The sequence below is a fragment of the Plectropomus leopardus genome, chromosome 1, assembly GCF_008729295.1.
Source record: "Plectropomus leopardus isolate mb chromosome 1, YSFRI_Pleo_2.0, whole genome shotgun sequence".
Taxonomy (NCBI): domain Eukaryota; kingdom Metazoa; phylum Chordata; class Actinopteri; order Perciformes; family Serranidae; genus Plectropomus; species Plectropomus leopardus.
The window spans coordinates 38,289,256-38,303,298 of record NC_056463.1 but is presented as its reverse complement, the minus strand read 5'-3'; the positions used below and the strand labels follow the sequence as shown (position 1 = coordinate 38,303,298).

Below are 14,043 nucleotides of genomic sequence, written 5' to 3'. Positions count from 1 at the left end.
CTATTTTTTTTTTTAAATCAGAAAAAATAAACACTTTAAAGCACTACACCTGGGCGCTTCACAACTCTAATTACAGGCGCAGAAAGGATAATAACTGACTAAAACATAGCCATGATCATTTAAAGAGAGCTGTTCTATGCTGTCTTGAGCTACCACTGTTTACAGTGTGATTGGTGTTACGGCCTTTCAACGAAATTAGCAAAAGGCTCAACAGAGAGGACGCCAGACAGTTGAGAAACGTGTAAAAGCAAGTTTTAATGAAATACTGTCAAATCAACTGGTTTAAAACCCCTTCGTGGTGGCTCTCTGTCAAGAAGAAAAAACAAATTATAGCAAACAATTAACAGAACAAATCCAAAAGGATGGAGGTTCGGCCAAAAGGAACAAAAAGGTGGAAAGCTGCTGAGCCAGCCCACAGAAGGCCGTCAGACTCAACGCCTTTCCCCTAACTCCCTAAAAGAACAGAAAGGAAGGCTCTAACTAAAGTGAAACAAAGACTGAAAACTGAACCACCGGAAACCTCAAACCCAAACTAACACAACAAACTAAAGCAGCAAAACCAGGCAATCTTGACATGCCCGAGGGGAAAAGAAAGGAACGAAACAAAGGGAGAGAACCCCACAAACTCGGCTGCTGTGCTGCCTCCTTGCATGGCACGCGTCTCAGAGAGAGAGGGCCTCACACTCCGCACCTCCTTACCTGCCCTCCTGAATGAGGGAATTGGCAACAGGTGCACAGGTAGGAGGGCGAAGGGAGCACACGGGGAGAGGAGGAGGACAGCAACAATGGCAACAACATGTGCGTAATTATGCACACAACCAGGCCACACACAACATCAGTCCATGCTGTGAGCCTATTCTTGCCTTGAACAGGACTGACCACCAAAAACACCACAACCCCTTCGAGTTTAGCTCCTGATTCAACCATCTGGCAGAATACTTGACAACAGACACCTACTGTGGCCTCTCATTGTTTATTACAGGTTTCACTCATGAAGGCAAAAAAAAACAACAATAAAAGACTTCATCAATAATGGCTTCAATAAAAGACATTAAAAATGAACACATAAAAATATCCCTAATGAGCTGGTCTGGGTGCTGCATCCCTCACAATATTAATGATCAATAGGAGAACACCCTAGTTAACGTAGTAAAAAAAAAGGAAATGAATTGTTTCATCAGAAACAGTTTAACTGGTTATAAAGTTACCTTCAAACAATTCCTTTTTCAGAGTCGCACATGTAGGAAGGAGAAAATCAAAATGCAGCCCACACTGTGCAAGCTGGGACGTCAAAACACCACTATGCAGCTTGTTTCTGTGTGGAAGGACTGGCTCTGTAACTGTGTGTATCAGACTGCAACAGGTAAAATAGAAGTAAAATCTATTGCTTTTATTCCAACTCACAGAAGAATAAAAGCTTATTATTACATTTCTTAAGACTTAAAAAAGCTTTTCCGGGTGACATATTATACTTACACTTCTATTCACTCATTAGCATGCTGTAATGATGTCCATGGTTCACATCATCAAAGTGCCAAAACTTGAATTGAATGTAAAGTATGTAAAAATGCTCCCTGCAAGACATGCCGCCCCTCCCCTGCCCCCTAAGAACAATAAAACGCAAGTAAAATAACAATGTGTACAAAAACATATGAGGGTGCACGTTTAAAAATACCCTTTCCTATTAAGTAAAGAACATGTGGTGAAGAGAATTAACCTACTTTAAGCAGGTAAAACTAAAATTAATAGAATAACCACATATAAAGGCAGAAAAGACACTAATGAAATGATAAGAAATAATGTCATATAAAACAAGTTTAAAGCCAATAAACGGACAAACTCTTTAATTAAAAACAGGTAAAAGTACAAAGAATCCAAAGTGCTCAAAGAAGTCAGGTGGCAAAACTAAAACAGGACCACTATAAAATACATCAGTGATAAGTTAGAAATATAAAAGCATCAAATAATAATTTTAAGAGAAGGCTTTCTTATAAAAGTGAGTTTTTATGAAGGTCTGAAAAGTTTCAGTGGAGTCTGCTGATCTCACACTGAGGGGAAGGCTATTCCAGATACGGGGGACCAAAACTAAAAATGCACAGTCACCACTGGTTTTCAGTCTCGTTCATGGGACTGCTAAAAGGTTTTGATCAGCTGATCACAGTGGTCTGGGCTGGATTGTAAGGGGACAGTAGTTCTGTTCTGTAATCTGGTGCAAGACCATGGATGGCCTTTTATGCGATTAATAAAAATGTAAAATGAATTCTAAAATTAATGGATAACCAGTACAGTGATGCTAAAAATCGGAGTGATGAGACATAACTTTTTGGATTTGGTAAATAATCTGGCTGCTGATTTCTGTGCAAGTTGTTATTGTAAAACTAAATTGGAATTTTAACAGGTAAAAAGAGAATTACAGTAGTCTAGGCGTGATGCAATAAAGGCATATATGGCTTTTTCTGTCCTTAAAATTGAGCATGTGTCGTATCTTGAAGATGTTGCATAAATGATAAAAGAGACTTTGACAATATTTCTGGTATGTTTTTCAAAGGATAGGCTATCAAAAGTTACTCCAAGATTCTTGAATTCGCTGAATGAACCAAGGGTGGACTGTATTTGTAGTTTGTGATGTTGTGGTCCAGTGATCAAAACCTCTGTTTTATTGCTATTGAACTGAAGTAAGTTAGCTGCCTTAAAGGTGCATTATGTAAGAACTGGACATAATTTTAGTTTAAAACATTAAAAAAATGAACTAACCCTATCAACAGAGTGTGGAGAATTAACACCTTTGATGTTACTGTATGTCCAAGATGCCCATTGATTGTATTGCAGAGATATCTACTGCTAAGCAGCAGCCTGACCACTCTGTAATAATACATCCTGGCCTCTAGTGAACAGCAGGAGAGGAGGAATAAATTGAGCCAGCTGGAGCATAGAGTCAGTGAATACAGCATCCAAGTTACAGTCTAAGTGACGACCACTATCGGCATCACAAGCAGCTCCGAGAAAGAAGCAACATTCTGTGGCAAAGGAAAGAAGCAACGTAAGAAGAAGATAAACTAGAGTAAATATTGGTGTAGCTTCCAACACTGGAGAAAGCTCTTGGAGGGTTAAAAGATGCAGTTTGATGCTGAACTTGCAAAGTTTTTTTAGACTGGTAAGTAATGTCTATCATTGACTATTTACCGAAACATATCATTTAGTGTAACTAATGGACTCACAGTTCGCTATAAAGTTTTCAAGTGGGGTGATGTGATTGTTTTCTTGTTACTGTGGGTTGCTAAAATTGAGCAAAGTAAGCTGTAAAGTAAACTACACAGAAATACCACACGTGATGATCATAAAACAGCAGTCTGATTTTGACTGGCTGTATTATTTCTCTGCTATAAGTTATGAGTTGCCTTTATGAGTGATGTCTGTAAATCGGGGTTGTCTGAACACAGTAGTAGACCGACTGACATAATGTTGACCAGTTCACTTTTTTGTTACCACTTGGCATAACTGTTACAAGACTGACTTACTGAGATGAGGCAAGATTAAGAGTTTGGAAACTTGCAATTAGTAAAACATGACATTCTTGCGACAGGTATGAACGAGGAACAGCTGCAGCTTCTACAACCATGGAGAGATGAGCAGGGCCTGCAGAGCTGGAAGATCCTGCTTTATCAAGCATTGGACAGAGTAATAGTCATGTGACTGGGGGTCACGTCCCCTCCATTAGATGAAAGAGGGAAATTTGACCTCCCCAAAATTGTCATGCATTGATACAGGTTTAAGCTTGTGTGTTCAGTTACACTCAGGCAACATTCTGTCTTCTAAGTGTAGTGGCATTATGTATCACAAAAGAATCAAAAGAAGATAGCTGAGATAGAGAGTTACTGTAGAGAGTCGGGTTATAGTGCTGAACTGTGTCGCTGTGAACTGACCAGGTTATCATTATGTTGACGGTCAAAATGCACAAACAGAGTGTGCACTGTCTGTAGATTATTGTCGGACATTCAAAATGAGATAAGAGGAGAAAAGAATGGCCAACAACAGTCATGCATGCAAATATTTTCTAACTCAGCATGAGCAACAGTATGTGATTGGAGCGCTGGCTGGCTGGACACTCCAATAAATAGTTGGCTCCAGGATGTTTCACCAGCCTGCAAACATTCACTCTGGAGCAGCGTCAGCTGTTAATAATAGTAATAATAATATATTTTATTTATGGAGTGCTTTTCAAGAAACTCAGAAACGCTTTACAAAGTAAAAAAATAATACAAAGAATACATTAAAATACATGATAAGAATACACGCAGCATTAAAATTCATACTTAATTAATTACACATGGGGAGAGAGTTCCAAAGGGTGGTGAGTGAGGACGAGGACTTTGAAGTGTATGTTTTTAAGACGGAAGAAGGCCGTTCTGGTGAGGTTGCTGTCAAAGATGATGCCAATGTTGCGGGATGTGTGGGGATTAGTGCAATGTGGAGCAGTCAGTGGTGAGGGAGTCTTGAAGTCTTGAGCTTTTTTTCTGAGAGATTTGGGACCAATGATGATGATGTCAAATTCTTCACAATTCAGTTTGAGGAAGTTGGCTTGCATCCAGGATTTAATATTATTGATGTCACAATCCTGCTCCTCTCCCCCCTCAGTACTTTTCCACTCACTCTCCCTCTGCTCCCTCTACCTGCTGACCACGCCCACTCTGCCTGCTCACTCACTCACCTCCAGCTGCAGTCCATCAGTAATCAACTCAGTATATAAGCCACCCACACACACAGACTCATTGCCAGATTGTTCCTTCGCATTATGCAAGACTCTCCAGCATTCTCCTGCCAGATCTCTGAAAGCCGACCCTGCCTGTTCCTGACCTCCTCTCTTCGCCTGATCCCCGGTAAACCTACCTGCCTTCTGTCCCCGACCACGAGTTCTGTTTTGGCGTTCCTGATCTGCTCTGCTGGCAAAGACCTCTCCGCCTGGCCCCGACGATCCTCCTGGTCCATCCCCATCGGTACCGCTGCATCATCGGACTGCTCACTCGGTTTCGGAACCTCCGCCTGTCCCCGACCACGCTTCCGCCTTCTCCTCGACGGTATCTCCACACGTGCTGTCGAGCTGCTGAGCTACGGGGTTTCCTCCGCATCCACGCCGAGTGACGTAAGCTTCGGTTCGTTGCTTCGATCTCCCTCCAGAGACTTTGTTGTGGGTTCCGACCCGAAGAATGAACTGTGTGCATAATTACTTCATCTTGCTTCGTGTTTGATTTGTGCTGGGCTGAATAAAAGTCATTACCAACTATTCCTGTTTACCGGTGTACTGCATCTGGGTCCGTACCTCACCCGTTACAATTGAGGCAGAAGGTCATCGTCTGCATAGCACTGGAAGTTGAGACAGTGGCGATGAATGATGTGACCAAGTGGGAGTATGTAGAGCAGGGGTCGGCAACTAAGTTTGGCCTCGGGCCAAATTTTTTCTGACTAACTCAATGGTGGGCCAAAATTACATTTTCATCAGGCAAACCTGTCTTTTCCACAAAAAAATTCTCTCATTTTTCGACATAAACATGATTTAATAAAGTTATTTATATTAAATCAATTGAATTTGTTACACTGTTATTACAATGTCTGCGTTAGGAAACAGCCAGTAGCCTGGTGATAATAAGGCTGCTGTCTGTAATCACACATACTCTGTTAAGACTTAATGCTTAAATAATAAACACTTTTCTGAGCTTAACTAACTTATTCATCATTTTAAGGTCATTTGCTGTAATGATTTGGTTTCCGTTGGTAACGCAGCCTATTCTCGTGTGACGTGATGCTGTTATTGTTTTTTTTTTTTTTCTGAGATAACGCGATAACGTGAGACATTAGTTAGCTAGCTAGCAAGACAAAATGTCATTGTCCAAAGCAGTCAAAAGGAAAGTCGACAGCGAAGGTAGGACGTATAAAGAAGAGTGGAGAGAAAAATATGCATTCATCCTACCTGATTTTATGAACGCCAAGCCAGTCTGTCTCATCTGCAATGAGGTTGTTGCAGTTTGCAAAGAATATAATATCCAAAGGCACCACGAGACTAAGCATGGCAACTTGCATATCCACTCCAGACAGAGGCGCGAAGGCAGAAAGTTAGCGCACTGACAGCTGGATATGCACACAGCAGCAAGATCCTGGTTCGAGGACTCACGGCGCAGCAAAAGGTGACAAGTGCATCCCTTAAAGCGGCATGGGTTCTAACCCGGCACAACAAACCATTCACTGATGCAAAGGTTTTTAAAGAAGTGATGGTGGCAGTTTTGGAGGAGCTGGCTACTGATAAATCAATGGATGGCGTGATTACCTCAGTGAAACAGGTGCCTCTTTCTGCGAGGTCAGCTTCCCGGCGCATAGACGCACTGTCGGATGCTGTGCATGGAGTCATTATCAGTGATCTGAGTCAGGCCGAATACTTTTCTCTGGCCATTGATGAGAGCACCGACAACACAGATGTAAGCCAGATGTGTGTCTATGTGCGATATTTTGATGGAAAGGAGTTCAGGGAGGAGTTGCTTTCTCTAATTCCACTAGAGGGGAACGCCACTGGGGAAGTTATATTTACCAAACTGGAAGAATTATTCAAACTCCATTCATTGTCATTTGAGAAAATCAACCTCATCGTGACAGATGGGGCACCTGCCATGGTTGGTTGCCACAGAGGTCTGGTGAGCAGAATGAAGGAGATCGCGCCCCAAATGCATGGATTGCATTGCCTTATTCACCAGAGTGTCCTGTGCGCCAGGCTCAGTGGAGAGCTAAAGGGCGTTATGGATAAAGTAATGCGTGTCATTAATTTTGTCAGAGGTACATCAAGCACACAGCATCGTCTTTTCCGACAACTTGTGGCTGAGTCAGAGGAGGCCATTTATGATGACCTGCTGCTTCACAACGACGTGCGCTGGTTAAGTAAAGGCAAAGCGCTGGAGCGCTGGAGCGCTTGTGTGCGCTACTGGATGAGGTTAAAGCCTTCCTGAGATAAAGCAAGATACGAGCTGCAGGCGACCACCTTGCCTTTCTAGAAGATGAAATGGCCATGTCCAACGTTGCATTTTTAACGGATATTTTTGGCCACCTGAACCAGCTTAACATGCAGCTACAAGGGAGAGATAAAACCATTGTGGACCTGGTTGAAAAGCTGGAATCGTTTACCAAGAAACTGGAGTTGTTCCAGTCAGACATATCAAGTGGAAGGCTCTTGCACTTCACTACACTAAAATCACAGGGACGGGGAAAAGTGACAGGGCTGATGGTTGACTTCGTCAAACAACTACGAGCCAACTTCAAGTCCAGGTTTGAGGACTACTCCATCCCGAGGGACATCATCGCTTTTGTCCGTGACCCACTCACTGTCCGAAGTGCGGATTTCTCCTCCCTGGCTAAAAAAATCATCCCCTCGTTGGATGAGGCCGCATTTCAGCTGGAGCTTATTGATTTTCAAACAAGCTCCCTGGTCAGCGATGCGCTCAGAGCGCAATCCCTGGAGGATTTTTGGATCGCACGCTCAGAGGAGTACAGGTGGATTAAGAAACTTGCCTTTTATGTACTGACGATGTTTCCCTCTACCTATACTTGTGAATCAAGCTTTTCTTCAATGAACGCCATCAAGACGCATGCGAGGAACCGCCTAACGCGCAAAAATCTGGAGAACTGCTTGCGGATTAAACTGACATCCATGTCGCCAGACATCCAAAAGATTGTGACTGAAGGGAGATGCCAGTTTTCCCATTAAGTGAGTAGCCTTTCAAGTTTTTAATAGTCATATTATTGCTTGATTTTATTTAAATAGTAATTTCTTTTTTGCTTTTTTTGCTCTGTAATTTCAGGAGCACAGCGCATGTCCCAATTTCCCACCACAAGCCGGTGTGCGTCCAAAGTCAAGCAGAACTTTTTTTTTCTTTTGTTTTAATTTATTTTATTTATTTGATCTTTGAGCTAAGTTTGTTGTTTGTTTGAATTCAATGAAACAGATTTTGCATCTGTTGGAGTGGCACACAGAGTTTTTTGCCCTCTTTTTTCTCAGAGCGCACATATGCCAAATAAGTTCCTACCTGAAGTCAGTGTGCGGCTGAAGTCAAGCAGATGCTGCCTTATTTTATTTTATCATATTTTGTCAGTTCACGACTTTTGAATAAATGTTCTGAAATCTGTGTAGAATTGTCGTTTTTTGATAGCAAATACATATATCAGGTTTTTTTTTTTTTTAATCAATGTCATCTGGTGGGCCAGATATTATTGGCGGCGGGCCAAATTTGGCCCGCGGGCCGCCAGTTGCCGACCACTGATGTAGAGGATGGATAGGAAAGGGCCTAGAACCAAACATAGGGGACGAGGGAGGAGATGCAGTTATTGATGTTGATGAACTGTTGTTGGTTTGTGAGATATGGCCTTATCCAGGAGGGCAGTGATGTTGAGGGAGGATTTCAGATGAGACAGGAGAATGGAGTGGTTGATGGTGTTAAAGGCTGCTGTAAGGTGGAGAAGGATGAGAATATTCAGGTTACCAGAGTCTGAGGAGGGGAAGAGGTTGTTGGTGCTCACTGGCCTCCCCAAGACATCAACTATTAAACTTCAGCTCGTACAAAATGCAGCAGCTAGAGTTCTAACAAAAACGAGAAGAAGAAAACATATTACTCCTATACTTCACTGGCTGCCTATATCATACAGGATTTATTTTAAAGTACTCCTAATGGTTTTTAAAGCCCTCAACGATATGTCACCCTCATACATAGCAGACTGTCTATCACGTTACACCCCTAATCATGCTCTTTGATCGTTGGACTCTAGACTACTAATAGTCCCAAAAACAAAAAAAAAAAAGTGGCAGAAGCAGCCTTTAGTGCCTATGCTCAAAAACTATGGAACAAAATTCCACTACATATTTGACAGTCAGACTCTGCGAATATATTTAAGAAAAGGTTAAAAACATATTTTTTTACTTTGGCCTTCCCTTAGATTGCAAACCTTATAAAGATGGTTCACCCTTTTACGCCATTGCTCTTTTCAGTTGTAAGATGTTGTTGTTTCATTGGTATTTTTGTGTGTATGTGTGTGTTATTATTATTATTTTGTTTGGCATGTTTTATCTTATAACCTGTATATTTTATTGCTGCTTTTTTATGCCTTCATGTACCTTTTTTATCTCTGTGAAGCACTTTGAGCTGCATTCCATGTATGAAAGGTGCTATATAAATAAAATGTATTAATATTGTTATTATTATTCCTTTTTAAATCTTTTTTTAGTTTCACTGTGCCATGTCGGGTTTTACTTTCTGTCTTTTTCGTGTTTTCCCGCCCGTTTTTTTCCCTGATAAGTTTTACCTGTTGTCACTTTCCCTTAACTTATGTTGCTGCCTGTCTTGGCCAGGGCACTCTTGAAAATTAGATTTTTAATCTCAAGAGGTTTTCTGGTTAAATCAAGAAAATAAAAGACCTCCACAGACATAATAGTCCTCCAGAGCCAAAGAGATATCACTGACAGTCAGCAGAAAATGTCAGCTGATTGACCACCTATCAGTCTGTTAGTCCTCTGGGAAATCTATTTGACAATTCAGGTCCCCAGCCAGTAAATGCCATTGATGGATCCAGTAGGAGGCCGGGAGATGAGATAATCACTACCCACACCAGAGAGCAATTGACTGAAACTCTATTGGGAAAACTGGACAGCTACACACAGTGTAACTGTCAGTGCTATGTTGACAAGGACAGACACAACCTAAGTGGGTGGATCAGTCACAATGTTTGGCCTACTTTGTGTTTCATAGTGTTCAAGGAGACAGGTCTGGACTGCAGGTAAACCTGTCTAGTACCTGCACTCGTTCAATATGAAGCACCACCCTTCCTTGTGAACAGCTGAGCCTTTTGAGGATGCCCCTTTCACACCTATCATTTGTTAGCAATTGTTTACCTTTAGAATGTTTTAGGTGTTTTGTGAGCATTTCAAAACTTTCCCAGTCTTTTGTTGCCCCTGCCCCAACTTCTTATGATTGTTTTGCAGGCATCAAATTCAGAATTAATGCATATTCATGTTACCAATCAAAAATGTAAAAAGATTAGTTAATCATACATTTTTAATTTAATTCATGTTTTACACAGTGCCCCCACTTCTATCGGGAGTCTGCCAGAATAGGAAGGCTGTGTAAATTAGGACAGTATTGTCCTTTTACATATGCTTTCATTTCATGATATGATAATTAGGGTTTAAGCCCCAAAGGGGCAGAACTGTATTGAATCGCTGATGACAACAGGATGACAAACAGCATTGGGGTACAGCCTTATATATCTTGCTATGACGACAGCAGCATATATACATGCAGTGGCCAGTAGCTCCTCAAATCCTTGCTACTTTTTTGCTAGATTTTTCTTTTTTTCCCGGGTCTATGGCCCCTTCTACTGAAGCAGGACGTTTCTACGATAGAGAAGTGAGGTGGGTTTTAGACTGAATGCAACAGAGCATGAGAGGATCCCCACCAATGGTATACACCGAGCGACCAGTCAGACCAGAGGGGAGAAACAAAACCGAAAGTGCTGGACGAAGAGAGGGAGGAGAGTGTCATGAACTGTGGCGCAGGAAGGTAGGCCCCAAATGCAAAACTCAGACCAGGTAAGAGCAGCGAAACAAGGTTTATTCCCAGCAGAGACGTCCAGAGCAAGAGGCAAAAAGCAAGGTCAAAAAACAAGCGAGGTTCAAACACAAAAAGAGCTACTGACAAGGCTGCGGACCAAAGCTATTACGTGGATGAGGAGGATCAACGAACTGGCGACGAGACAAGACACAAAGGGGGAATATATGCGGGACTAATGGGGCGTGATGAGAAACAGGGGCAGGAAGCACAATCAGGGATCAGGTGCACACCGACAAGGAGGGGGCAGGGCAGACAGGAACCTGGAACAGAGACAGAGGTGAGTGATACCAAAATAAAACAGGAAGACAAGACATGAAACATGAGGGAGAAAATAAAACACTAAACAGACTGCAGACCATGACAGAGAGCCGGCATCAGGGCGAGGCTGACCTGACTTGGAGCGAGAGCTGTTCCTCTACCAAGCCTTCTTCTGGCTAATGTCCAGTCAAAGGAGAATAAAGCGGATGAGGCTCAGCAATGGGAGATCAGAGACTGCTCTGAGTATCTTCACAGAGACATGGTTAACACCTAACATCCCAGATCAAGCTGTTGCTGGATGGGTGGACCTTGTTCACAACCGACAGGACACAAGACTCAAATTCAGATGCAAATTCAGAAAATGCACTGCATGAATTAAATGACGCCATCAGCAGCAACGGGGTAGAATTTTTCATAGTAGCTGGTGATTTTAATCAACTCATCCTTCAACTCATAAGCAGTAGCAGGATCAAGAACAAATTCTAATTTCCTTCTTTAAACTTTGTTTAAAAAATGACTAATAAATCTTCCTTGTACCTTATATACTGTGAGGTCTGCATGTATTTGGATAGTTACATCCTGATCCGTCACCTACATTTATGTAAATTTTACTGGGTGAATGCATGTGATTAGAAAAGAGTATTGCCCATGTAGTCCCATAGGGCCAGAGCCCCTGTGAGATAGAGCAACGTTCTGCTACGCACATTTGTTTTTACACTTTTCACTGATACATTAGTTCACTTTTTATAAACTAATGTATCATTTTTCCTCTTTGGACCTTGGACAGTTATTTAAAAAAAACAACAACAACAAACACTTAAGAGGTTTATTGGGGAAATTTCTCTTTCTATAAACTGTTTTTTTTTGTACATGGAATCAGAAGCCAAAAGGGTTGGAAAGCACTGGTTCTTGAACAGTGTATTTTGTAGGATTATCATGTGTATTTTTATGTAAAATCTTAATCTCAAAGTAACTAGCAACCATAGTTGTAAAATTTGTGTTGTGGGGTAAAAAGTACTTTTTTTCTCTTAAATTTAGTGGATCAAAGTGCTGTTTAGAGTAGCAAAATATTGATGTATCTGACCTTTCATACTGTAGTAGCACCACTGATGAATCTTTTCTGTCTCTTGCAGTGTGTCCAGATAAAGAGCCAGGACTGCAGCCATGGATGCCAGGGCACAGTGAAGACCACCGTGTAACAATTGGTTATGGCAGGAAGGTCCTTCTCACATCTTCGGCCACGGTCCACTCCATTGAGATTCTCAATGGAGGTAAGCTAAACCAGCCCGTTCTTATTCCAAACTTATCAAAGGGATCTGCTCTGTCAGTTCCTTTGGTGTAAGTGAGAGACACCAAAAGGCACCTTTTGTGTGTGCATGGAGAATGAACAGAATCTGTCACGGTCTTATTATACGTTGGCAGACGCCCAGACAGCACCTGCCATGTCTGCCTGATATGCGCATGGATGGTGTTACTTGAGAACACAGCTGATGGAACCTGTCATGTGTGGTTGAAATGCATCACAATGGCGACAGGTAGTAGCGCTGCTGGTAAGAAGGTCATATAAGGAGCATGAGGGCACTTACAGGGGTAGTGGATGGGTCCCAATACCTTGACTTTGAAGAGGGAGTCTGCTCTTCGCTCCCTGCTTGAATGTGATTTTTTTTCAACACCTTACCATGTGCCTCCTTGCTCTAAACCTAACCATCCATGACTTTGTCACCTAAACCTAACCATCCGTGACTTTGTCACCTAAACCTAACCATCTGTGACTTTGTCACCTAAACCTAACCATCCGTGACTTTGTCACCTAAACCTAACCATCCGTGACTTTGTCACCTAAACCTAACCATCTGTGACTTTGTCACCTAAACCTAACCATCCGTGACTTTGTCACCTAAACCTAACCATCCGTGACTTTGTCACCTAAACCTAACTATCTGTGCTGTTGCCTAAACACAACCACGTGCCACGTCATCCCATCATGTGCATTTGTTGACATCATGGTAGTAGCATCCTGGAGCATAAATAACAGACGTGGAAGGATACGTAATATGCGGAGGTGGAAGTCTTCTTACAAAGCTGCGACATGTTACGTGTTGGGCTGAAAACATATTGGCTAGACAAATTCATCTTGTGTTCATCTTTCTTTCAAGTTATAGTGGAATAGTAGTTTCTTCATCTAATGTAATATGAGTATATAAGAATATGTAGGTGGGGTACAGTAAAAGGGGAATTTAAATGATATCCCTTAAATGTGATTGGGATGCTAAAAGGTGGCTGTGGCTTAACAAATAGCTTGATATGGGTTGGTAGAGAGATACAGTACTGTAGAAAACCTAACCTGCATTGTCAGATCTGGAGAAGGAAGACGGGGAAGAATTGAAAAACTTAGACCTCGACCACATTCTTCTGGAAGCAAATGCGTTTTTTCCATCCTTCTATCATATTGCCTTTTTTTTACAGAGTTGGGATTTTTACAGAATAATTATCACAGGGCTGCATTTAGCCAAATGACTCATCAGGCGTGGTCTGCAGTTTGACATGCCTGATGTTGTGTCTCCTCTGCAGTGGATGTGGCTTTTCTTCCAGTGGCAGTGATACTGTTCTTTTGGAGCCTTACTTTACATACTTTGCTGTTTGTAGAGTGAGAGAGCAGTGGCCCGGGGATTCCCACTATTAGATTAAGTTATTTAGTTATTAAATATAGTTTTTGATATTTAACATCCAAAAATCTCTTAAACTTTGGGATTGTGGGAAGGGATGCACTAAATTGACTCTGGGACTAAATGAATGAGCGTGTCTATTCTTAATTTGGTTTAAGGTTGTTTTCTTTTTTGACAACAATGCCTATTTGTTTGTACATTTAACTGGAAGCTTAAAGGGAATTCTTCGTACTTACCACGGGTCTTAAAATCGCTCCAGTAGATCAGTGAGCCAGGAGCCGTGTCACATCAGTTTTAACATAATCCTGAATTTCAAAAGAATGGTCCAAAAACAACATTTAAAATGTTGAAAAAACTAAAACTGTGGTATGTTGCAAAATGCCATACTATAGAATGTGGAAAAATGGTTTAAAGAGTCATTGTTTCAGATATCAATAAAACTTATAGTATCACATTTAGAAGAATATTACAGTGTAGAATGT

The 14,043-nt window shown here is 41.6% G+C and overlaps 1 protein-coding gene across 3 annotated transcripts in view; it reads left to right on the top strand.

Annotated features, from left to right (window-relative positions):
- The window catches only part of LOC121941822 (cell migration inducing hyaluronidase 1), a 141,767-nt gene that overhangs the window by 29,759 nt on the left and 97,965 nt on the right, over positions 1–14,043 (top strand). For all 3 annotated transcript variants that reach the window (XM_042484707.1, XM_042484725.1, XM_042484717.1), the window contains exon 3: positions 12,029–12,166. In XM_042484707.1, the coding sequence (XP_042340641.1) occupies positions 12,029–12,166 (138 nt within the window). The remainder of the gene's footprint in view (positions 1–12,028; positions 12,167–14,043) is intronic.